Source organism: Oncorhynchus mykiss, chromosome 21 (assembly GCF_013265735.2).
Source record: "Oncorhynchus mykiss isolate Arlee chromosome 21, USDA_OmykA_1.1, whole genome shotgun sequence".
In the NCBI taxonomy this organism is placed as follows: Eukaryota; Metazoa; Chordata; class Actinopteri; order Salmoniformes; family Salmonidae; genus Oncorhynchus; species Oncorhynchus mykiss.
The window spans coordinates 24388768-24414541 of NC_048585.1; the positions used below are offsets into that span (position 1 = coordinate 24388768).

At 43.3% G+C, this 25774-nt stretch overlaps 3 protein-coding genes across 5 annotated transcripts; all 3 read left to right on the plus strand.

The window, feature by feature from the left end:
* The first annotated feature begins 544 nt into the window (after positions 1 to 544).
* On the plus strand, positions 545 to 12243 carry LOC110500103 (rab GDP dissociation inhibitor beta). Its single transcript, XM_021577270.2, has 11 exons — positions 545 to 703; positions 7517 to 7624; positions 7940 to 8039; positions 8420 to 8554; positions 8833 to 9031; positions 9362 to 9493; positions 9781 to 9880; positions 9989 to 10160; positions 10549 to 10693; positions 10780 to 10834; positions 10960 to 12243. Exons 1-11 carry the CDS (start codon positions 659 to 661, stop codon positions 11113 to 11115), a joined length of 1347 nt encoding a protein of 448 aa, XP_021432945.1. The 5' UTR covers positions 545 to 658; the 3' UTR covers positions 11116 to 12243.
* Positions 12244 to 12390: 147 nt separating this feature from the next.
* Positions 12391 to 16771, plus strand: asb13a.1 (ankyrin repeat and SOCS box containing 13a, tandem duplicate 1). Its single transcript, XM_021577272.2, has 6 exons — positions 12391 to 12871; positions 13080 to 13267; positions 15202 to 15358; positions 15724 to 15858; positions 16085 to 16276; positions 16368 to 16771. The coding sequence occupies exons 1-6, from the start codon at positions 12811 to 12813 to the stop codon at positions 16499 to 16501; spliced, it is 867 nt and encodes a 288-aa protein (XP_021432947.1). The 5' UTR covers positions 12391 to 12810; the 3' UTR covers positions 16502 to 16771.
* An 80-nt stretch (positions 16772 to 16851) lies between these two features.
* asb13a.2 (ankyrin repeat and SOCS box containing 13a, tandem duplicate 2) lies at positions 16852 to 25412 on the plus strand. Of its 3 annotated transcripts, none has more exons than XM_021577274.2 (6): positions 16852 to 17020; positions 17307 to 17494; positions 17707 to 17863; positions 17933 to 18067; positions 18235 to 18426; positions 25326 to 25412. In XM_021577274.2, exons 1-6 carry the CDS (start codon positions 16975 to 16977, stop codon positions 25376 to 25378), a joined length of 771 nt encoding a protein of 256 aa, XP_021432949.2. In that variant the 5' UTR covers positions 16852 to 16974; the 3' UTR covers positions 25379 to 25412. The 3 variants fall into 3 exon arrangements, with proteins under 3 accessions (XP_021432949.2, XP_021432950.2, XP_021432948.2); XM_021577275.2 differs by having other exon boundaries at positions 25297 to 25356; XM_021577273.2 differs by lacking the exon at positions 25326 to 25412 and adding an exon at positions 20324 to 22304.
* The last annotated feature ends 362 nt before the right edge of the window (positions 25413 to 25774 follow it).

Genomic DNA, 25774 nt, shown 5'->3' on the forward strand with positions numbered 1-25774 from the left:
AGGCTGCAACACAACAAAATGTGGAAAAAGTTAAGGAGTGTGAATATTTTCTGAAGGCACTGCATATGTTGTTATACATAATACCACGTGGCAGCATGGAATATGAAGGATTAAATAAAGGATTAGGGGAGTATATGTTGTTATGATTGTGTGGGTTTGTCACCTGACCTACTGACTCACCAAAGCAAACTGAGGATGCAACGTGGACTGGATCCAGTCCATCCAGAAAAGACTTACTTAGTGAACTAAGGTGAACTATGCATAGCACACACACACGGGAGAGAACATACATACTCCGTATAATGTGGCTAAGGACAATGTCACAAAGAGGACACTTCCGACAAAAAAAATGCTCAGCATAGGCAGGTGGTGAAGTACGGTAGCTACAGTAGACTTTTACAAATGACAAGATTAATAAAATCACGATTCTTATGAAAAATATATTAAGGGAAATGGCCATTGATAAATACATAATCGATTCATTATCAATACCCAGCAATTGGAGAAATGTTCCCGTTACTGACAGATTATAGGCTCCTCCCCTACAGTGAAGCAGAATCGCTTGACGTTGAACCGCAGCCCCTTTCGTCTCCAGTTTTGCAGATCTCCATTTTCTTCGGGCCACTATTCAGGAAAAGAGGAGAAAATTATTGGGAAAATGAATGAAGAATACGACGTTATCGTGCTGGGTACCGGACTGACGGTAAGAATAATTGTACCATGCCAGTTCGTTCCTTGAATAATCTTAGCGATGCTCAGAGGGAATATGTTCCTTCAATTCCACTTAGTCGAGCTTTGCTACGGCGCTAGCTAGCGTAGTTCAACTATCGGCTGGGCCTAATAAGCTAGCTAGCTAACTAACTACTGTCAGTGGTCACGTCTGACAATGTTTGCATTCACAAGTATTTTTCCTCAATGAACTTAACGTTCGGTAGTTAGCTAGGTAACTACTAATACGTTTGTCATTTTAAGGTGGTGCCTCAGTCTCATATTCATGCATGCTGTTTATCAATCAAATTGAAAAATCTAGCTGGCATTGGTAGCTAATGGCTAGCATGACAGCTGGCTAGCTACTGTAGCTGATGACAGCTTTGTTTAGGCTAACGTGTCCCAGTTTGACAGTGTATTGTCCTTTTTAGTTTGAAAAAGTGTGCCTGTGCTCTCATGTTGAGTGTGATACAAAGCTAGTGTAATTTTCGAGTTGGATACCAATTTATGTAACGTTAACATCACCATGGGATGAAGCTTTATTTATGAGTGCTTGGATTTATCTTTAACATGCAATGGTTTTGGGGAGGAGATTCTCCCCGCGAGTATCAGTTTAGCTAGCCAACGTGTAACTAGTTCGCTAATCTAACTGGTGTACCTATGATGGGTTGGTTAGTACACTGGACAGAAATATAAACGCAACATTTTCAAAGATTTTACTGAGTAATAGTTCATACAGGAAATCAGTCAATTGAAATAAATAAAGTAGGCCCTAATCTATTGATTTCACATGACCGGGAGCACAGATATGCATCTGTTAGTTTGACCACCATTTGCCTCATGCAGCGTGACACATCTCCTTCACATAGAGTTGATCATGCTGTTAATTGTGGCCTGTGGAAAGTTGTCCCACTCTTCAATGGCTGCGCAAAGTTTTTGGATCTTGGCGGCAACTAGAACATGTCCTACACATCGACCCAGAGCATCCCAAACATGCGGAATGGGTGAGATGTCTGGTGAGTATGCAGGCCATGGGAAAACTGGGACATTTTCAGCTTCCAGGAATTGTGTACAGATCCTTGCGAAATGCGGCTGTGCATTGTGCTGAAACATGAGGTGATGGCGGTGGATGAAGGCGCCTCAGGATCTCGTCACAGTATCGTTGTGCACTCAAATTGCCATTGATCAAATTAAATAGTGTTCATAGGCCGTAGCTTATGCCTGCCTACCATAACCCCACCGCCATCATGGGACACTCTGTTCACAATGTTGACATCAGCAAACCGCGCACCCACACGACGCCATACACGTTGTCTGACGTCTGCCCTCTTCCCGGTACAGTTGACACCGGGATTCATCTGAAGAGCACACTTCTCCAGCGTGCCAGTAGCCATTCGAAGGTGAGCATTTGCCCGCCGAAGCCAAACTGTAGTCAGGTCAAGACAACGAGCACGCAGATGAGCTTCCCTGAGATGGATTCTGACAGTTAGTGCTGAAATTCTTTGTTTGTGCAAAACCCTAGTTGCATCAGTTGTACAGGTGGCTGGTCTTGGACAACCCCGCAGGTGAAGAAGCTGGATGTGGAAGATCTGTGGTGGCCGGTTGGACATACTGCCAAATTCTCTAAAACGGCATTGGAGGTGGCTTAGGGTAGAGAAATGATCTTGCAACAGTTCTGGTGGACATTCCTGCAGTCAGCATGCCAATAGTACGCTCCCTCAACTTGAGACATCTGTGGCATTGTGTTATGTGACAACTGCACATTTTAATGGCCTTTTATTGTCCCCGGCACAAGGTGCACCTGTGTAATGATCATGCTGTTTAATCAGCTTCTTGATATGCCACACCTGTCAGGTGAATGGATTATGTTGGGAAAGGAGAAATGCTCACTAAAAAGGATGTGCTCAAAATATGACAAGCTTTTTATGCTATGCGTATGGAACATTTCTGGGATCTTTTATTTCAGCTCATGAAATAAGGGACTAACACTCATGTTGCATTTTATATTTTTGTTCAGTATAAATAGCTAGCTAATTCAGTGTTTGTAAATTGAATGGGTAGTGAACAACAGCCACAACTGCAATACACAGCTGACTCAAGTAATCATAGCAAAAACCAAATGTGCACCCAGGGGGAGCCCAAGGACAGAGTTTGGGAAACCCTGATTTGTGTCAGCTATTTTCTCAAGTTGATTCAGCAGTACTAGCTAATTACTTTGTGTCCACTAGCCAGCTAACTAGCCAACATTGAGAGAACCAAAATGACCGATATGTTGTTGCCACTGCTTTACTCAGCCGTAAAACACTCGGTTGATGCATGACAGGAAAGACTTGTGATAGAATTTTCTGTACTCTGAGGCCTCATTCAGATTATCTATTGACAGTTTCCTGTCTGTCTCGCATGTCAGACTCACGTGGGGGAGTGTTTTGTTAAAAATAACAGTTCAGCAATAGAACACACACAAGAAGACAAAATCATACTGTTTCATGGGAAACAATCCATTGCCAATGTTTGAAAGCAATACTTTCACTGATAAAGTTCCAGCTAGTTCCTTTGCTGTTAGTCACACTGACTGTCACATTCCATGTTTACAAAACTAATTACACAACATATTCCATCCAGGAATCTTGTGAAATCGTTCAGAATCCTGTGCAGCCACGTTTTGTGTAGTCCACTCCAACAGGATGTGGCAGTCAGGAATGCATTTGGTTTGTCAGTGGTAGGGGTAGGCAGTCTGGCTAAGAGTGTTGGCTTTTGGGTTGGTGACTCCTGTGTTGTTTTAGACTGCAGATGCTTGTGGTTCAGTCACAAAGGAACTGAGAGTACAGGGTAAGTTTAAGTTCTGCAAAATCCAGACAGACCGTTGTACGAGAGCTCTGAGGCATCACGTAGACCTAACTGGCGCCATATACTATGATAGTGATATGATATGAGCGGTAGGCATTGGTCCAGCTGATGCAGGTCAAACCTAGCAAGTGTTAGGTTCTAATTATCAGAGTAAGAACTCGACTGACACTATGAAGGCTTAAACCAAGTTTATTCTTTCCAAAAGATCGAACAGCTGAACAGACAAAAACATATTCACACAAGCACTGATATTTAACCCTTTCTCCTATGCTAAGTCTCCCCCTACACATCTGAACTGCCAATGCATCTGTTGCTAGCCAGAATCTTTGTGATATCTGTTCTTCCTCACTTCATCTGATCTAACCTCTGGCCCAAAGTGCTCACTCCTCCCCAACTCACAGCTTTCATGATGACTGGTACCAGACTGGGTCTCTTCTCCTCCCAGAGGGATCCCTGATGGCTAACAATAACATATTCTAACATAATGTAAATATTATACATTACCTTCTCTCCCTCAGTGACATGAATAAGTATGTTTCATATTCTCATAACCCAACACAAGTATCCAGTTCTGTTTGGCATTTATTTAAGCATCTCACATTGATTGTGGTCTATGTGGTTCCTCTTTGTGGTTGAGAAAGACATGGTGGGGAAAGGAGAACTGGCTGTTCTGGGATATGCTTTTATTGTATGTATTCTTCTTCCTCTGCAGCTTGCAGTCCATCTGTCCCCTTACTAAAATGATGAGGGTCAGGAGGGCATGGTCATCAATATTGTAGCCCCTCTTTTACACCACCACTTGATACTTTTGGTTGTCATGTGATGTCATTCATGTGATGAAATTTGAGTCCTGGCCAAGCTAACCCTTTTCCTGATAAAAGGATAGAGGGCCGCAGTAGTAGATGAAACATGGGGGCATTAGATTTAGTTAACAACCTTGAGCGTCATTCAATTAGAGCTAGGGAAGATGATGTGATGGTTCTAGTAATGTGTGTGGATCCTGAGAGTGTGCAATGACATTACAGATGCACTCTTCTTGCAGTCCAGATATTGGATCCCAACCTTTTGGAGCCACACATGAAGGAGTTGTGGGGAAATGTCAGCCAGGGTGGCACTGGCACACAGTCACTCTTGTTCCCAGCGTGACACACACTGTGGCCTTTTGAACTTCAGAGAGCCGCCCAACACTTGACCATCTTCAGAGTGAGCCTCAGTCACTCATCATAAAAATCCACCTGCTTTTTATAGGGCCGCTGTGTTAAAGATTAACTGTGACGTTTCCCCCCTCGCTTCAATGTGTTTTGTTGCTTGTTTGATTCTTCCTTCCTGAATTGAGGGTTGGTCTCTTCGATCTCTCTTTCAGCCTGAGGTTGTGATGACTAGGCTACCCTCAGCAGAATGTCAGAGCCTACAGACAGCAGGGCTGCCTGAGTCCCATGCCACTCAAAATTTTGTCTGGGAGGCATCCATTTACTGCCATATATTATTCAGGAAGTTACAGCACCTTAAAAATGTTTTGTCACACCCCGGATAGTGAAATGTATCGTTTAACAGTGTCAACCATAGTAGAACGGCGCCCCTGGAGCAAATTGGGCTTAACTGCCTTGACACATCGACAGGTTTTTCACCTTGGGGGCTCGGGTAATCAAACCAGCAACCTTTCCCCTTACTGGCCTAACACTCTAACCACTTGGCTACCTGCCACCCTCTATGTATATTTAATGGATTTACAGAACTGTGATGAGAAACGAGGACAATTTACACCATGCAACCAAATTGATTGTCTTCCTAAATGAATAGGAAAATATGAACTGCTTAGACATTTGCCGAGGTATTTTTCTCTCATCAGAAATCCTCAAGGCATGTTTTATGGTTCCCCTTTCCCACAAAATAAATACATCTGTAAATACTTGGTAATAATTGGTACTAAAATGCTAATTTGGTCATTATGGATGGAACATCAAAGGCATTACCTGAACCTTTTTCTAAGATGCCTTTTATGAAACAGACGTTCCTCATGTGCTTGTGGTAGACTACCAGTCAGTGAGATGAGCACGTGCTTCCGCTGCGGATGTTCAGCACAGGCAGTCCTGCGTCACTTTATTCTCACGTTGAGTGACATCAAGGCTTCTCTCTGAGAGTGGACATTGATTTTTCTTTCCCTGAGAGACCTGACTGGTCAGTGCTTTAAAAAAAAATATATAAATAAAACATTTAGCTCAGTAAAAGTCCCTGTTTGTCTAACGTTAAGGCCTGTGGTCTGAAAATGCAGTGGTGAGAAAATGGTACTGTCCTTACTTTAAACTTGCCCAGCCCCAGATGAGGGGTTGGTTAGGGCTAGCATGGGGCAGGGACACTGTATCCCCACGATGATGGTAACAACAGGGTGGGGTGCTGTTTTTGTACACCGGAGCCCTGTCCTAAGTTGCCCTGATCTGAGTGGGGCTGACTCTAGGGAGATGGAAACTAAAGCAATAGCAACACCAGTGCAGTGTCACTTCCTGTGACATAAGGCATTCTGTAGGACCTGGCAGCAGTGTACACCAGGAGTGTGGAATCATGACACTGTGCTGTGGTGTCCTGCTTGTCGTGTCATTAGTCATTGTCAACACAATGTAGCCTAAAAAATATGCCTCTCCCTCAAACAACAACCTTTTCCCCCCATTATATTCAATCTGAGTCATTCCACGGTCTTATCAAGGGTGATTTGTTACAGTAAGATCAAATATTGCGGATTCAATATGTAGGCAGAAGCTATCCCTCTATCAGCAGTGTTCTGGATCGGGAGGCATTTCAGTTGAACTTTTTTTTTGAATAAAGTCCACGGAACCACATGATGCAGAGTGGTTTGCTGCTTCTACAAACCAGCTGTCGTAATCTTAAAGCCTTTGAAAAACTGTGGAATTCCAGAGTCAGTCACCCACGTACGTTTTCCTCTGGCCGGCCTGGGAATGCCGTACCAGGCAGCCCGTGATTCTTGACTCAATTTGGAAAACTATTGCCTTCACAGAGGAACTCGAATTGCAGCCTAGTACTGCAAAGGGAGAAACAGAAAGCTGCTGATCGGCAGCTTGGTTGTCTGATCTAGCCTAAATTCCGTCTTTTAAATGGAGCGTGTGAAATGAAACCCTTTATTTTGTGGTCACACTGCCACTACAGCCTGCCTCTACTCCAGAATGACAGAGAATGTTAAATAGAGTTCTGTGTTCTACATTCTGGAATCCTTCCCTACTGTTAACCAGGCTGGAGATCTTACTGAATTGGTCCCACCCACGCCCCTCTCTCCTCCACTGCCCTCTTATCAGAAGTGGCAAACGCGCACACACACCAGAGGCCATCTTCAGTCACAGCCTTAAGTCTACTCTCCCAGAAGTTTCATGAGTGGATTTAATGTTTGTCTGTTGTGTCATATCAATCTTTTTATGAAATTCCTGCTTATTAGGCTAAATGATTGCTTACACTATATAATCAGTGTTAATCCATTTTAAGTACACACACAGCTAGCAGAGGGGAAGCATGGGTAGACCACTAGCATAAGCTATCATTATAGAGACCCTGCAGCTGGACTGGTCCACTGTTGCTGGCCACGCAGTCAGTTATCAGAGCTTGAAAAGACAAGGCCAAACCAGACAGGGACCACATTCATTACTTTGACTACATTCTGCGACAAAGCCTCAAGTGTTTCCTTGTCTAGTTGAATCTTGGCTGTTTGAAATCTGAGGCTTTTAGTGCATTTTCTGCCGTAATGAGACCGTGACTGCGTCTGCCATTATGAAACAATCGTATCTGGAAATACTGATACGAGCAATATTGTTGTATGAATACAATCTCAAACATGAAAATCAATATCTAGGATTCAATTATCATTCCAAATGTTTGATCTGTGCGATTTTGGCCACTATCCAGGTGTAAGTGATTTCTGATGCTCAAACCCCTCTCCTTCCTGTTTCTCGTCCAATAGGAATGCATACTGTCAGGGATCATGTCGGTGAAGGGGAAGAAGGTCCTGCACATGGACCGGAACTCCTACTACGGGGCAGAGAGTGCCTCCATCACTCCCCTGGAGGATGTAAGTCAACCGCTGACCTCTACTGCTTGACCTCTGAGGCGCTGACCCCTAAGACCAACCTTAACAGGCCACACATGACGTAAACAAAGACTGCACCATTCTCTTACACAAGATAACAGGCAAGATGCCTACTCACCCATTTCCCAGCAATGTTTGTAACCGTATGAATCCGAATAACGAGGAATGAGGAAGAGAACAAGGAACTAGTCATACTAATCTTAATATCCTTAAAAATGGGTGACACATATGCACTCTGTATTCCTCTTGGCTTAATTGCTGCTTCAACAAAATGGCTAAATATTTTCTCTCTTTTAGCTGTATAAACGCTTCAGTCTCCCAGGCGCCCCACCGGAGTCCATGGGAAAAGGCCGGGACTGGAATGTGGACCTCATCCCGAAGTTCCTCATGGCCAACGGTAAACACTAATCACCACTTTTTATTATGTATTATATTAACTAGGGCCAGGAGTTTTCCTGACCATGTCACAATACCAGGAAAAACTCAGGGCCTTAGATATAACAATTCATCCTTGGTCTCAGCGGCAAAGAAGGGATGAATACCTAAAATGTGATTCTGGAATATTCAGTAGTTGTGTCGTGGCCGTATTTGACTGTGCGACTGATCCTGTTGCCTAGCAATGATTGGATGTGATTGACAGGATGAGGCAACAGAGAGCACTTTCAATTTGAAGATGAATGAAGCTGTATATGTAAAAGTGATTTGAATTGGATTGAACTGTATTCTCCTAACCTGTCTGGGAAAGGTAACACTGATTTGTCTGTCTCACCTGTGCAGGTCAGTTGGTCCGCATGCTGCTGATCACACAGGTGACGCGCTACCTGGACTTCAAGGTGATTGAAGGCAGCTTCGTCTACAAGAAGGGCAGCATCTACAAAGTGCCCTCCACCGAGACCGAGGCCCTGGCATCAAGTGAGTGGTACAGGGGGACTATGGGAAATAGAGGAGGTTGGGTTTTGATGTCCGATAAGCTCAGGTTTACTGTATGCAGAGTTAACTTTTAATCAAGTCTAATACCCATCCGGCTTACAGCAGTCTAAAACAGTGAATTGATGACATGTCAAAATGTCTTACTGTCATCCCAGCTCCTCACAAATTAACTCTTCCTGGTTCTACATTGTCTTGCTTTTCAGCTCTCAATCATGTAGATAATTAGCTACCCCTGAATAGCACAACTCTCTCCCCTACAGGTCTGATGGGGCTGTTTGAAAAACGGCGCTTCAGAAAGTTCCTGGTTTTCGTGGCCAACTTTGACGAAAACGACCCCAAGACCATGGAGGGCGTGGACCCCAACAAGACGACGATGAGGGACGTGTTCAAGAAGTTTGACCTGGGCCAGGACGTCATCGACTTCACAGGACACTCCCTCGCCCTCTACCGGACAGACGAGTGAGTCACCTGCATCTTCTTATTGGCTGAGCCAGAGATGGAAGGTGTTCGGACATTTTTGGGTTAACTAAAAAGCATGAAGAGTTCCAGGTCATCCTGTTTGCAGTTGCACTACGTTGATTATCAGATTTCAGGATATAGCAATATTCTGAGACTGTGTAAAAAGCTGACCTGGAATGTCACCGTTATGATATACCGTTTAGATGACATGGTAGCCTCACAAGCACAGGGTGTCAAGGATAGTCATTCTATTTTCCAGTCTTTCAAGAAACTTGGTTATATATTCAAAGAAAGCACTGTATTCATACTTGTCTCTCCCCTCTCTCTCAGGTACCTGGACCTGCCTTGCATGGACTCGCTAAACAGGATCAAGCTGTACAGTGAGTCTCTGGCCAGATATGGCAAGAGTCCGTACCTCTACCCCCTCTACGGCTTGGGGGAGCTGCCCCAAGGGTTCGCCAGGTAAGGCCCACCTCAACTCTGACCTCTATCATTTTCAGGCTTGCTGTCTTTGTTTTATGTGTTTTGGCTTGTTGAATTTCACTATGCAAATTAAGGTTTGACTCGTTTGAATCCAAATACAATGTTCAGCAGAATGCGCAATGGTTATTTTTGTTTTTCTGTTGGACTGTTCGAATTTAGATGGGTCTTTTCAAAGTGTGCTATTTCTTGAAAGTATACAATAGAATTCTGAACCGTGTGCTTCTAGTTAAAATCTCTCCCTCTCGTTCCCTATCTCCTTCCTGTAGACTAAGTGCTATCTATGGAGGAACCTACATGCTGAACAAGCCCATCGAGGAGATCGTCATGGAGGATGGAAAAGTAGTGGGAGTCAAGTCTGAGGGAGAGGTAAGAATCATGTTATTTCTCCCCGGCTTATATAGAGGCCGTACTCTGAGGACTAGAGGAAGGCATGTGTAATCTTAGCGCTAATATTTAACCCCCCCCCCACCTCAGATCGCCCGCTGTAAGCAGCTGATCTGCGATCCCAGCTATCTAATGGACCGCAGCACCAAGGTCGGTCAGGTGATCCGGGTCATCTGCATCATGAGCCACCCCATCAAGAACACCAGCGACGCAAACTCCTGCCAGATCATCATCCCCCAGAACCAGGTCAACAGGAAGCACGGTGAGCCCTGCTGCAGGAAGTGGTCACCACGCAAGGCCCCTATGGAAACAATGCATGAGATTTATAAATTGAACATGAGACCATCTTCACACTCCACTACCCAAAAGTTTTGAAGTACTCTACTTAAGACTAAGATGATTCTAACATCACGTAGCAGGCGTAAAAGGAACGCCTGAGGGGGGATCCCCACATCTGATTTTAAGGGGAAAAGTAAGCTAGGTTAACGATACTGTATCCCTGACCCCGCTGAGGGTGAGATGGTGAATCAAATTAATATTTGAAGGGTGGTATGGACGTAACCATATCACTGCCCCAAATTGCACCCAACTCGGACAAGGAGCGAAATATTGAATTTGCTGATCTCTTTTTTTTAATTTTTTTTTTGCAGATATCTACGTGTGCATGATCTCCTATACTCATAATGTGGCAGCACAGGGGAAGTATGTGGCCATCGTCAGCACCACAGTGGAGACGGACAACCCTGAGATGGAGGTCAAACCAGCCATGGACCTGCTGGAGCCTGTCGAGCAGAAGTACGAGCCTCATCACTAAACTGTTGTTGGATGTCTCCCACTAGTCTTTGCTAAGGTCATGTTGACGTTGTCATTTCTCTCTGCAGGTTTGTGAGCATCAGTGACCAGTACGCACCAACTGACATGGGTGCTGAAAGCCAAGTGGGTCCATTACTTCTGTTTGTTTCTTCTTAACCCAGTCAAATCCAGTGACCTTGTGTTAACAAAAATACTATTATTGTTTGCCTGTGTTTTAACCATCTATTGTTTTCTTATTGTTGGCGTAGATCTTCATGTCCCGTACCTACGATGCTACCACCCACTTCGAGACCACTTGCGACGACATCAAGGACATCTACAAGAGGATGACGGGTACAGAATTTGACTTTGCAGAGATGGAGCGCAAGAAGAACGACATCTTCGGTGACGCAGCTGACCAGTAGAGAAACAAGAGAGTCTGCAACACTCGTGAATATCAGATGTTTGCTGCCGACTACTGAAATCTTTCAAAAATAAGGAAAACCATACAAAATATAGATAAATGGGCTGGCTGATGATCCAAGTGTATGTTTTGCCCATTATGGAAGTTCATACTATATATAAAGTTATAATATAGCATCGCTGGAAAAGGGGGCCAGGTGGGAGTTATGCTTTTTATAATCACTTTCAGAGAGCTGTTGCACTGAACATTGGTATACATACGCCCTACATTCTTTTTCATAATGTAAACTGATCATTTTCTCTCCTGGATGAGGGCGTTTAGTCCACAGATGCCAAATCAATTGATCAATCAAAAGAAAACAGTACCACGGTGTGGGAGGATCAAATTTATTTTGTCCAAAAACTAAAAATAAATAATGCAAACATGTAAAAACATAAGTGTATTGGGGAAATGAATCATGAAATGTGATCAGATCAGTTGTATTTTTCTTGTCAGGTGTTTTTGTTGTGAGGAAGGTATGTGAATGGCGTGGCTTGTTCCAGTTATAAGGAAGCACTATTCCTATAGGCCATAACCAAAAAAGGGTTTGGCCAGCAAAGCTTCATTTGACCACCGATAACCATGTGTGAGAGAGGAAGCTTTTAATTGTTTCCGTGACCAGCTAATATAAATACTCCATCGATTGTGATTGGGGGGCGTTGTTGTTTTTTTTTGTTTTCATTTATCGGCCTTCTTGTCCTAGTGGCTCATCTCCAGCCTCTAGTAGCCAGCCCCGGGCAAGGCATCTTACTGTACCTAGGCCAAGCCACTGAACAAGCAAGTATAGTCCAGCAAGAAGGCAAACTACCTGGACCTGTTTGCAGCTTGAGAAACCATAATGTCTTAGGAAAGGAAAGAATAGTATTCTATTGAAAATGAACAGACCCGAGCAGACTGAAGCAGGTTGGGTATTTGTGGTGAAGTTGACTAATTGCTTTAAAATGACCAAATGTCTACTATGGCAGTATTGATATGACAAGGGCCCTGTTTAAATGTCAATGTAAAAAAATATATATATATAATAATACAAAAAGATGGTGCTCAAATGATTTCTGTACTGCAAAGTAAAAATTTACTTGTGGAAAAAAAAGTATTTGTTCTTATTCAGTAGTGAGTCGGAGTATTGCTGTCTGATGGGCTTTTTTTTGTGGTCATTTCAGTATTGGGAGCTTTGCCTTTGAAACTTCCTCTTTAATACTATTTTATGATATCATCAACCTAAACTGTCTGCTGAAGCATTTATGAACTTTGCACTGAAGCGGACCATTTGTGTTATTCATTGATGCAAGACTAAAAACAGACAACAGTCTGATTCGTTTGACAAAGACCATCCTTTAATGAAATGCAAAAATTACTCTGGATTTGCTGAATTCCTGTGTTGGCTGGTTGGTATTAATATGGCAACCTATTTGTAACCGTTAGTGTAATGGTAAAATGCACTGTTAACATGGCATGTCTACAAAATCAAAAAGCTCTTATAACATGGTGAGCAAATACGTACTTAAGTCCTAAGTCATCCTCACGCTTAGAACTCCAACTCCCAGAAGTCTCTGCTGCTTCTCTCATAACAAATATCGTCACATGGACACTGTTTCAACAAAAATAAACCTAGTGCACTCATGTTGATTTTGTTTATATGTCACGCTAATATTTCCCAATGGAAAATCCTGCAATAATGGAAATGACAGCGGCACGGCGTTCGAACTTTGGAGATATTGGTGAGTGTTCGATTTGGGCAAACTGGCTATCAACTTTTCAATCTGAACTACATACATTCCAATTATGGACGGAAAGGTGGTGAATGTAAATATGTTTGCTTTTATTCACTGCCCAACAATGTTTTTTGGATTAACGCATAATTGCGCGACCAATGCGTAAATACACAGCAGGTTGTGTTTGAGCCAGAGCCTCTCCCTTTCCTACTAGGGTTTTGGGCAGACCGAACCGCGTTGCATGAGGCCGCGTCCTTAGGCAGGGCCCTTCAAGTGAAACAGCTGATTGAGGGTGGAGCATCTGTAAACATGGTGACAGTAGACAATATCACCCCGCTCCATGATGCCTGCATCCAGGGACATCCAAACTGTGTTCGACTGCTACTAGATGCAGGGGCTCAGGTGAGGCAGCTACAGTAGGGCTAAATACACTGCTCAAAAAAATAAAGGGAACACTAAAATAACACATCCTAGATCTGAATGAATGAAATATTCTTATTAAATACTTTTTTCTTTACATAGTTGAATGTGCTGACAACAAAATCACACACAAATGATCAATGGAAATCAAATTTATCAACCCATGGAGGTCTGGATTTGGAGTCACACTCAAAATTAAAGTGGAAAACCACACTACAGGCTGATCCAACTTTGATGTAATGTCCTTAAAACAAGTCAAAATGAGGCTCAGTAGTGTGTGTGGCCTCCACGTGCCTGTATGACCTCCCGACAACGCCAGGGCATGCTCCTGATGAGGTGGCGGATGGTCTCCTGAGGGATCTCCCAGACCTGGACTAAAGCATCCGCCAACTCCTGGACAGTCTATGGTGCAACGTGGCGTTGGTGGATGGAGCAAGACATGATGTCCCAGATGTGCTCAATTGGATTCAGGTCTGGGGAACGGGCGGGCCAGTCCATAGCATCAATGCCTTCCTCTTGCAGGAACTGCTGACACACTCCAGCCACATGAGATCTAGCATTGTCTTGCATTAGAAACTCAGGGCCAACCGCACCAGCATATGGTCTCACAAGGGGTCTGAGGATCTCATCTCGGTACCTAATGGCAGTCAGGCTACCTCTGGCGAGCACATGGAGGGCTGTGCGGCCCCCCAAAGAAATGCCACCCCACACCATGACTGACCCACCGCCAAACTGGAGGATGTTGCAGGCAGCAGAACGTTCTCCACGGCGTCTCCAGACACTGTCACGTCTGTCACACGTGCTCAGCGTGAACCTGTTTTCATCTGTGAAGAGCACAGGGCGCCAGTGGCGAATTTGCCAATCTTGGTGTTCTCTGGCAAATGCCAAACGTCCTGCACGGTGTTGGACTGTAAGCACAACCCCCACCTGTGGACGTCATACCACCCTCATGGAGTCTGTTTCTGACCGTTTGAGCAGACACATGCACATTTGTGGCCTGCTGGTGGCCTGCTGGGGCGGCAGGGTAGCCTAGTGGTTAGAGCGTTGGACTAGTAACCGGAAGGTTGCGAGTTCAAACCCCCGAGCTGACAAGGTACAAATCTGTCGTTCTGCCCCTGAACAGGCAGTTAACCCACTGTTCCCAGGCCGTCATTGAAAATAAGAATTTGTTCTTAACTGACTTGCCTGGTTAAATAAAGGTAAAATAAAAAATAAAAAAAATTTAGCAGGGCTCTGGCAGTGCTCCTCCTGCTCCTCCTTGCACAAAGGCGGAGGTAGCGGTCCTGCTGCTGGGTTGTTGCCCTCCTATGGCCTCCTCCACATCTCCTGATGTACTGGCCTGTCTCCTGGTAGCGCCTCCATGCTCTGGACACTACGCTGACAGACACAGCAAACCTTCTTGCCACAGCTCGCATTGATGTGCCATCCTGGATGAGCTGCACTACCTGAGCCACTTGTGTGGGTTGTAGACTCCGTCTCATTCTACCACTAGAGTGAAAGCACCGCCAGCATTCAAAAGTGACCAAAACATCAGCCAGGAAGCATAGGAACTGAGAAGTGGTCTGTGGTCACCACCTGCAGAACCACTCCTTTATTGGGGGTGTCTTGCTAATTGCCTATAATTTCCACCTGTTGTCTATTCCATTTGCACAACAGCATGTGAAATTTATTGTCAATCAGTGTTGCTTCCTAAGTGGACAGTTTGATTTCACAGAAGTGTGATTGACTTGGAGTTACATTGTGTTGTTTAAGTGTTCCCTTTATTTTTTTGAGCAGTGTATATAGAGCTGTAGACAGATAATGACACATTTCATATTAGGTAGCAGGATGCACCAATACACCTACAGCATGTGTAGCAGTAGTGGTCCATCTCACTCTATCTCTCCATCCCTTCCTCTTTACCCCCTCTTCCCCAGGTGGACGTGAGGACCATCCATGGCAGCACTCCTCTCTGTAACGCCTGTGCTGCGGGGAGCCTGGAGTGTGCAAAGATGCTGCTGGAACATGGAGCCAAAGTCAACCCCTCCCTCACAGCACTCACTGCCTCTCCTCTGCATGAGGCCTGCATAAAGGGTAAGACTGGGGAATGATGAGGGGGTATATGACTGGGGAAATGGTGATAAGGCAGGGTCAGGTGGACTGGAGGAGGGAAAAAACAGGACAAGTGACGGAAGACTGACCAGGATAGGAGGGAAGCGACTGGTGGAATAGGTGGTAAGCAGGACAAGGAGAGGTAAGAGACTGGTGGAATAGGTTTTAAGCAGAAGGAGTGGTAAGAGGACTGGAGGAAGAGGTAAGGAGATAAGGGGCAGCACTAGGGCGAGTGAGGTAGGAGTGCAAGAGAAGGGATGGGTGTGAGGAGGATGCACCGTAAGTGTATAGATATGTGTGAGTACTTCATATCTAATGAAACCGTTTCGTATCTGTCTATACTGTAGGTAATGCAGATATAGCGAGGCTAATGATAGCGCATGGAGCCTTGCTAGAGGCCTTTGATCTCCAGTTCGGTACCCCGCTACATGCTGCCTGTGCCAAGGAACATGTGGACTGTGCCAGGGTGCTGCTCAAAGCAGGTGAGGATGGGGACAAAGAGGAAAACATTGTCTCAGGCGACTGCTGTATTCATATCAATGGCTCTGTATGACTGACTATACAGTGTTTATGAATATGTTTTACATACAAGTATTTGCTATGCTGGACGGACACTGTGGAATTTCATTCACAAATCTGCCACAAAGCCACATTTTCCTGAGAAAATGTAAGTATCGACTGTAAACACAGAATGTGTTTTCTGTTCAGGTGCCAAGGTGAATGCAGCTAAGTTCCATGAGACGGCTCTCCACCATGCTGCCAGAGTAGAGATGGTGGACATGATTGAGTTACTGGTGGACTTTGGCGGCAACGTGTATGTCACAGACAACGACAACAAAAAGCCCATAGACTACACCAAGCCTGGCTCTCCCACTGAACAATGCTTACAGTATTATGAAAGTAAGTCTAGAGGCAATAATATTTTCCATTTGTGATTCTCCATCCCTTATGTGACTTTTGTTAGTCATTGTGACTGTCTGATTATCTCTAGGTACTCCTCTGAGTCTGCAGCAACTTAGCAGAGTGACGCTGAGGACGTTGCTGGGTACCAGAGCTCTGGAGGTAGTAGGTCAACTGGACATATCTCAACGTACCATCAGCTACATTCTCTGTGAGGGGTGTTGATGCTGCCTTATGAACTGACTCGTGGATGGATTCCCAAAGGAATATCAGAAAAAGGAGAATGCTTGAATACTAAGCTAGGACACATCTCATCATCTTCATATGGTTTGTTTACTGTGGGACACACATACAAATTGATGTGATTTATTACTGTGTTATAAGCGGTAACACATTGTAAAATACATTTCAAGAAGGCCTGCTGCAATTGTTCTATTCTATAGAGATGAAAGCTTGTTTTAGCATGGTTAGGGAAAATAAAGCCAAACAATGTCAGTCCTCTACTTTTGCAGTAATATGAACATTTTGACAAAACATTTCTACTACAACTCCCAGCATGCGCTCAAATCCATCAAAGGTCATGTCAAAATCAGTCACGTGATGTGTCAGTGCCGCATGTAAACACAGCTCAAATGTGGTTGTTTACTTCTCTTGGGACGTAATTTACCGTTTTTCTACATAAAACGGGATTTGACCAAATGATGGAGGTTGAAACTGCCAGACCGTATTTCTTTGGAGACATAGGTGCGTATGAAAGTATTTCGGTTTTGTATGCTAGCATCCATTTGGTTACTCTATGTCATAGCTAGCAAGCATGTGTTCATGATATAACAGCAACGTAAATCAGCTACATATGTGCCATGTTGTGTTTTAGCCCATATAGATTGTCAAGTAAAGGTTTACGATGGCAAAATGTGTTGTCAACCAGAGATGATCTAGCATGCACTCACTTCGCACCGGTTGATTATGTAGCAATAGGTATTCTCTTGTTGTTTGCTCTCTGGCTGATGACTGTGTGGCTTTACCCCAGGCTGCTGGTCAGAGAGGACCGAGGTGCACGAGGCGGCCTCCGAGGGACATGCTGCCCAGCTGCAGCAACTCATCCAGAGAGGAGCCTCTGTCAACATAGTGGCTGTGGACTCCATCACCCCCCTCCATGAGGCATGTGAAAGGGGGCAGACCCAATGTGTCAGGCTGCTACTGGATGCTGGAGCACAGGTGAGACTGTCACTAAGTTGAGGGAGAGAGATAAGAGAAATATCGGCAATAAATGAGGTAGGTTCGCCATAGAATAATTAAAATAATAAAGGATATATCTAGTCATAGATATAGAAGGGTGGGACCCAGATTCAACGCAGGTTAAAGATCAAGAGAAAGTAATGTGTTCTTTATAGTTAATTAGGACATATGATGGCTGTGTTGTCTTGTAGGTGGATGCCCGTAACACGGACGGTAGCACCCCTCTGTGTGATGCCTGCTCGGTTGGGAGCTTTGACTGTGTGAGGATGCTGCTGGAGCATGGGGCCAATGTGAACCCCACCCTCTCTTCCCGGACCACCTCACCCCTACACAAAGCTTGCATGGGGGGTAAGTGTGTAGGATGAGCGTGCATCAAGATGGTTTGAGAACTTGTGACAGTCTGTTCTTGTGTCCCAGGTAATGCTGACGTTGTGAAGATCATGATCGCTAAAGGTGCCAGTCTGGAGGCATATGACCTGTACTATGGGACCCCATTGCATGTGGCGTGTGCCAACGACCACACGGCCTGTGTCAAGGCGCTACTCAACGCAGGTGAGCATTTTGAGAATAACACTCTCTAACAACTAATTATCTGATTGTGAAGAAGAACAACACAATGAATAAAGACCTGAATAGAGAATAAAACCCTGGGTTTGAGTTCTCAACTCTGGAGTGCACCTTTAGTAATAACCTCTTTTGTGTGTCATTTGCTTCCTCAGGTGCCAAAGTGAATTATGCTCGGCTGCACAAGACGGCCCTGCACCGTGCTGCTAAAGTGAAGAGTGTTGACATGATCGACGTGCTGGTGGAGTTTGGGGCGAACATCTACGCCAAAGACAAAAACGATAAGAAGCCCATTGACTACATCGATCCCGGTTCTCCCGCTGCACTCTGCTTAGAGTTTTATGAAAGTAAGTCAGTGTGAGAGAGGGTTTTATACTACAGTTACCAGTTATAAGCAATAGATGTGCTGTACCGGTATGTTTTTGTGGATTTCTAAGCAATGTCACAGTGTCACCAGTAGGTGGCGCCCACTGCTAATTTTTCAGGATCAGAAAGTTACAGGTAGTGGAAAAGTAAAATAAATGTATAAAAAAATAAGAACTTGATGATGTTGAACCCATCAAAAACAGCTGTTTGAACACTTCTTAATTGGTACACAATACTCAGGTCAAGGTAGATTTAATTTCTTCCTGTTTTTTTTTATGGGCCTAATTATAGAATGACATATAAAGTAGAATCCATATTAATTTAATAGGATCTCTGTGGTTCTAGTAATAACGATTTGTCATTTAACTTAATGTGGCATGAACACAACCAGTCATGATGTTTTCATCATGTAGGCTACACTTGCATGTTTGTCCACTCACAAATGAATTCCAACAGCCAAACAGTGCTCTGCCCCAACCATTTGATGAATGGAAAGAAACACCTGTTAAAACACCAGAAAGTCTAATGACGTTCTGCGATTGTCATTCTGCCTACACTTGTAGCCTGAATTGGTGTGTCTACTTGTAGCCTGAATTGGTGTGTCTACTTGTAGCCTGAATTGATGTCTACTTGTAGCCTGAATTGATGTGTCTACTTGTAGCCTGAATTGATGTGTCTACTTGTAGCCTGAATTGATGTGTCTACTTGTAGCCTGAATTGATGTCTACTTGTAGCCTGAATTGATGTGTCTACTTGTAGCCTGAATTGATGTGTCTACTTGTAGCCTGAATTGATGTGTCTACTTGTAGCCTGAATTGATGTGTCTACTTGTAGCCTGAATTGATGTGTCTACTTGTAGCCTGAATTGATGTGTCTACTTGTAGCCTGAATTGATGTCTACTTGTAGCCTGAATTGATGTGTCTACTTGTAGCCTGAATTGATGTGTCTACTTGTAGCCTGAATTGATGTGTCTACTTGTAGCCTGAATTGATGTGTCTACTTGTAGCCTGAATTGATGTGTCTACTTGTAGCCTGAATTGATGTGTCTACTTGTAGCCTGAATTGATGTGTCTACTTGTAGCCTGAATTGATGTGTCTACTTGTAGCCTGAATTGATGTACGCGCGCGTCAGTCTTTGCCAGTCATCCTTGCCTTGGAAAAATATCAGTGTTCTCCTCGAACTACGCCGCATTTTGGAGCGTCTATAATATGCCTCCCAATTTCAAGTCCATTTTTCATGCGGCTGACATGTGGTTATGATAAATATCTATTTACAGAAGCATATTTATTTTTTTAGGATGCAATACCAAACCACACCAGCTGACTTTAACCTCTGACAATACTCAGTCCTACGTCAGAAAGATATTTCTCCAGTATTTTGAACATAGACTAAGTCCATCTGTCCTGTCCCTCAAGTTAATGTCTATCCTACTCATGTTCCCTGAAGCTGATCAATTAGTACTATAACATTCAGTTTAGTTACGGGTCAGTAACTGACGATGAGACCCAGACAGATTCCTCTGCCTCAGAGCCACTCGTGGAATGTGAGACCAGGTCTGTGTGAGAAGCCACACAGCAACAGTATCCTAGGCATCAGACACAGACACCTCTTGTAAGGAAAAATAAAAACTTTATTTCATGAAGTGCAAGGACATTGTGACATACATTTTTAAAAACTTGCTCAACTCATGTTTTATTGAGTCCTATTGTTGGGTTATGCAAGCAAACATCAACATAATATCCCTGCTCAAAAGCTCCAGTCTTTAAATATACTAAATGGGACATATATCTCTGACTGTGTATTGACTCTTAAATACTATCCCAGTGTTGTGGATAGACTAAATCTCCCATAAACCTTTGTGGTTGTCTGCCTGTAGGTACTCCATTGAGTCTGCAGCAGCTGAGCAGAGTGACCCTGAGGGCGATGCTGGGTAGCAGAGCTCTGGAGGTCGTAGTTCAACTGGACATACCAAAGCAAATCATTCGCTTCCTATGTTACCACTGACCCTGATACCATTATCTTACTAAGGTGAAGGAAGGAAGCTCAGAGACTGAAACCTTAAAAAAAATAATCACAATTATCAAAATGCTACAGTCTGAACCTTAGATGCCACTAGATTAGATTCATAAAAATAATATGCATACAGCAAGGCACAGGTTTCCAAACAAGCAGTATTTTTAAGCGGAGCACTTTTGTGCCATATCATCACATTAGATACATATTTAAAGAACAGGAGCATAAGGAGGTTTTAATGGGGACTTTTTACATGCAGTTTATTCCTTGAACTCCCATATCTTGTAAACCTACATAAAAGACAAATGGAGGCCCTCAGGGAAAACAAGGGAGAGGGGGGAGAGGAGAAAATAAATGGAGGAGAGGAAGTGATTTTGGCAGCTGATCCTGTCCACTCTGCAACACCGTCTGTGGACACTACACCAGCATCTTAGACGCCATGACAACGCGGCAACAACACAACCGTTAGCAACACATCCCAGATCTCCGGTACATCCTCAGGGATGAGAAACGATGTTGCAGCAGGAGGATGAGCGGCGTTCCCGTTGACACTCTCCAGATGTCAGTGTGTATCCCAGATTCCTCCCTGACATCGGAACGGAAACCACACCTGACAACGGGATGTGTTTGAGGCGGACGTGGAATCCAGGCAGCAGAGAAACACCATGGGAAACGATCCTGCTTTTTTACTGTTGGTGCCTCTGATCTGTTGCATCCACTATAGCTGAGACGGCCCAGGCCTGAATATGGTGTCTGTTTTTGGGGTGTGTAATGAGTGTGTGTGGATTCCTCAGAGTTGCACAATGTCTCTGGTCACTGTATTGATACTGTTATTATTTGACATAACCCGTCTTAATAATGGGAACAGAGGAATATGTCTTATCAACATGATGTCTATGTAAGGCAACGTGCATTAATCACAAAGTGTGTTTCTAAAATATTATGACCTATTTAATATTTCCCCACTGGCCACACGACCTCATTTCAGTGTGGGTAATATTTGGTTGAGATGTTAATCAATGAGATTACAACCTATATTAACCCACTCAAATTAAATTCCAACATTTTTAAAGCACAACAAAGCTCAAATGGGAATACAATGTCAGCTATTGATAAATCACTGTGCTTAATCTAATAGCAGGACCATATAACCTGGATTTCAGTTGAGATGACATCAAAACTACACAGGTGCAAGAGATCGATGCCATTTGAGATTCTGTGCAGATTATTACAGAAGTTGTGAAGATCTCCACAGACCTGTGATCTATGTACGCTTTCTTGCACATACACGCTTTATATGGTTACAGTAACCTCAAAATGTGGTCATGGATGTGTTACTCACTTTTCAAGTTTGAATGTTACATTCGTTTTTTTAAGATAGTCTAAAGTTAAGGCGTTTTACTGTATTACAAAAGTAATATTGAATTGTGTTTTGTTGACAACGCAACCAAATATCAACATTTTAAAGGAGATTTATCTTCAGCTTGGATAGTTCCATCTGGCCCACTGACTTAGTCTGGCTTTAATTCCAGTTTGTCTTCAAATTAATTATTGCTATGTTGGATTCACATCTCCATCTCAACCAAAAACAAATGTGTTTTCCATATAGATTCCACGTCACAATGTTGACAAATTATGTTGAAAAAAATGATTAAAAGTCCAGCGGGAGTGACTATCCTCTCAGATAATGCATCTGTTTAACCCCTTTTGTGAACTGTCAAGTTTTTGAATGCGCTTGAAAAGCAAAATATGCACTCGAAAAGCAACTTCTTAGGGATAGCCCCCTTTTTTTTTTTTCCAATTTTCGCCTAAATGACATACCCAAATCTAACTGCCTGTAGCTCAGGCCCTGAAGCAAGGATATGCATATTCTTGGTACCATTTGAAAGGAAACACTTTGAAGTTTGTGGAAATGTGAAATGAATGTAGGGGAATATAACACAATAGATCTGGTAGAAGAAAATATAAAGAAAAAAACAACCTCTCTTTTTCTACCACCATCTTTGAAATGCAAGAGAAAGGTCGTAGTTATAGCCATCACTCTGGTTGTAATTCTGATGGTGTCCACAAGATGGCAGCAGTGTATGTGCAAAGTTTCAGATGGATTATTTGAAAAATTGGTGAACAACAAGACTTTTAGTGTGAAGTCCCTAGGTACATTTGGGCAAATCGTGAAGGAGACATTCGCATTCATATTCCATTGTTCAGCAAGAATATCATCAAATCTGTATACTTGGACAGCATGTCTGCTGGTCTATTGAGTAAATGACATGTGTGTCAAGTGTTAAGGCTGCTAGATCATCGCTTGCGGCATTCGAGAGCTTCTTTTTTTTCTACCACGACAGGAACCTATTTGGAACTGTTTTCCGTGGAAACAACGCGGCATCATCCATTACCGTTTCAACCATCCAGAACACATCCATAAATACGCTCAGGAGCAGAAATAGCTGGAGCCCTCCCTGTTCACATGAAGGAATGAGTATAAATACCCTCTTTTAAAAAAAAAAAAGAAGCTTGTTAAAATAACTGGACCCGGTCCAGAAGGGATCTGCTACTGCTAAGTCTTAAAATAGGCTGACCACGTAGATGGTTTGAAAGCATTTCTCTCCGTCTTAACATTAAGATGAAGCAGACGGAGGAGACGACAACAGGCATGAGAAGAATGTTCAGTTAAAACATATTTGAACAAATAAAAAGTGCAATTTGGGGATTTTGGATCAGCCTTTTATTAAAAGGAATGATACACCTGTTTCAAAGGCACTTTCTCTGGCTGTTCAGATAAGGCAAAACCAGTCAAAGGTATCTGCACAGGGATTTCAAACATCAGGTATTTGGTGCTGTGCAGCCAACAGAGGTTATTTTTCAATCAAGCAATATATAACATCAAAGTTGAATGGATCTAGCATGCTGCCCACACTTGATAAAGTATATTCGTGAATCCCTATTGGGTATTAAGAATGCTACAAATATCTATTTATTATGATACATGTTTGTGTTCCTGTTTAAGTCTGTCAGAGTCAAATACTATTGTGTGAAGTATTGTGTGAATATATCCTCCCCGGAAATGTATGTATAAATGACTGTGTTGCTCTGTATACTGTAAGACTGACATTGTGTGTTTAAGAACGACATTGTTGCATATGCTCACTGCCTTTTGGATTTTATTACGATAAGCTTGATTCATTCATCTAAATTGGGTCAACTGTTATAGAGTAGGCCAATATCATGATGAACAGAAATTGAAATGAGCAACAAGATGGATCTCCCGCCATAATTTTGTCCAGTGTCCACTAGGATGTGCCATAGGTTAGGAATTTGTTTAACAACAATCAATCTTCTCGCTCATTCGTCAAGTTACAAAGCATCTGCACTGCCAGAGCATCAGGCCATGTTGCGTCTATGAGAAAAGGAAAACATTTGCTCCAACACTAGTACTCACAGCCTCTTGTCTACATCTGTTTTCCTGAATTGTCTGAGCTGATATGGAGATATAGTGAACCTTGGAACTATCCATTTGAAGAAATGGATCTATAGACTAGCATTTGAGACTAAATAAAAGGAGACTAAATTTGAGACTAAATTTGAGACTTTGAGACTAAATAAATAAAAGGCTTAAAACGTGCTCATTCGTGAGTGAGGTGAGAATACACTCACCCACCCTCTTTAGATTACAGAACAAAAGGCTAAAGATTGAGATGGATGGGACTACTGTATTTCCCTGTACTTCCTCTGTTGCTCACCTAACACAAAAACCACGTTGATGTGCTTTCCTAGATGACATCTGTCTGTTCTATCGCGGAGATATACCAAGGTTTATCAGTGGAATGGAGTTAGTCTAGTTAGCTTTCAACCTTTGAACTCCAACCTCTCAGTAGATAAGCCAATGTGTATTACCCTCACATCTTTGTTAACAATGAGAGACTTCACCTCTTTGTAGACAAGTTTGTAAACTTCCTTGGGGGGGGGGGGATTAAGGATGGATGTAGATAGATCAGGCGGGAATCTGAGAGGCTCAGTGTGTTTTAGAGGAGAGATACTTGATGCTGTGATGGTCTGCTAGGCTTCACTGGGTGAGCTCTTCACTTCTAGTTAGGAATCCTTCCTCCACTCAACGAGGAGCAGATGTGAGACAGTGTTTGTGTCAAGCTGGGACTCTGATAGTTACTTTCAGCTATGAGCAACTGATTTAGGACCAGCCTGTCCTGTACTTAGTCTTCACCTTAACCATAATGGGACTAACAACAAAACTGGCCCCGGACCAGTTATTAAATGCTTGGTGTAATTATTGCTTCTCCACTCCCATACAATTATAACAATGGGTTAAACGTTCATATTAAGGAAAATCTCTACCACACCATAACTCAGAACTGGTCAGGCACTACAACACACAGCACACATAGCCCAGACCGTCTACTCTGTCTGCTTGTTAGAGTAAGAGGCTGTGAGACACCATTTTGGGTGTGTGTGTCTCCTAAATCTGCTTTAAGGGTGACTGGTGGAATTGAGTTATTCCACTGCACTGGTAAATAAAGCACGGCGAATGGGAGGAGAATACTGGCTTGAAAGCAGCTCTTCTTTGAAGTGATTCTGACTGAAAGTGTATTTGACTGAAAAGATCATCAAACACAGAGGCACACCTGTTTATGGCCTTGTCTGAAACCACAGCTCAGAAGTCACGTGGGACCTCTTCAGCAGTTCACTGCAGTATAGCTACAACAGATTGGTACTCAACATGGTTAGAATGATCAAGTCTTTAGCTTTAATACCTTTTTAGCCTGAAGTACAAGCACCATCTAGCAAGTCCACCTGTTACGTTCCCCAGTTTATGTGTTGTAGTTTGTGTATTTGCATGTGTTTTATTTCAGGAAATGGCTTCCTGAAATCCCTCAAGCAGCTGATTGGTCGACTCCAGGGCTAATTGGAGAGCTGACCCCGCCCCCTCGTCAAGACACAGCTGTCTCCAGTTACATTCATTCTGAAGCTATATAAAAGCCAGTGTTCTGTTCAGGAGAGAGAGATTTTGGAGGTAGGGATTACTGAGAGAGATTTGCTGGGAGGTCATTGCAAAGCGATTGTTTGTGATAGAGAGATTTGCTTGGAGTTCATTGCAGAGAGATTTTGCTAGAGGTTGATTTTGATGGGAGTTCATTGCTGGGAAGTTGGTATGTTTTGTGAGTTTGTTGCTCAGATAGAGCTTATTTGATGTACTTTGTTTCTTAGTTTGTTTGTGAAATTGTTTAATATTCTGTTTCATTTGTTCCCAGGGGGAAAGGGGAAGGCACCTTGGGAGTGCTTAGGCAAGAGGCCCGCGGGC

What these genes read in the sequence shown, in the direction of transcription:
- asb13a.2 (XM_021577273.2), top strand. Translation starts at nt 16,975, where the DNA reads ATGATGGAGGTTGAAACTGCCAGACCGTATTTCTTTGGAGACATAG. An exon ending in GTATTTCTTTGGAGACATAG is followed by an intron (nt 17,021 to 17,306) that starts GTGCGTATGAAA and finishes GCTTTACCCCAG; the next exon opens with GCTGCTGGTCAGAGAGGACC. An exon ending in TACTGGATGCTGGAGCACAG is followed by an intron (nt 17,495 to 17,706) that starts GTGAGACTGTCA and finishes GTTGTCTTGTAG; the next exon opens with GTGGATGCCCGTAACACGGA.
- LOC110500103 (XM_021577270.2), top strand. Translation starts at nt 659, where the DNA reads ATGAATGAAGAATACGACGTTATCGTGCTGGGTACCGGACTGACG. An exon ending in GAGTCAAGTCTGAGGGAGAG is followed by an intron (nt 9,881 to 9,988) that starts GTAAGAATCATG and finishes CCCCCACCTCAG; the next exon opens with ATCGCCCGCTGTAAGCAGCT. An exon ending in CCAGGTCAACAGGAAGCACG is followed by an intron (nt 10,161 to 10,548) that starts GTGAGCCCTGCT and finishes TTTTTTTTGCAG; the next exon opens with ATATCTACGTGTGCATGATC.
- asb13a.1 (XM_021577272.2), top strand. Translation starts at nt 12,811, where the DNA reads ATGGAAAATCCTGCAATAATGGAAATGACAGCGGCACGGCGTTCGAAC. An exon ending in CAGGGTGCTGCTCAAAGCAG is followed by an intron (nt 15,859 to 16,084) that starts GTGAGGATGGGG and finishes TTTTCTGTTCAG; the next exon opens with GTGCCAAGGTGAATGCAGCT. An exon ending in ATGCTTACAGTATTATGAAA is followed by an intron (nt 16,277 to 16,367) that starts GTAAGTCTAGAG and finishes GATTATCTCTAG; the next exon opens with GTACTCCTCTGAGTCTGCAG.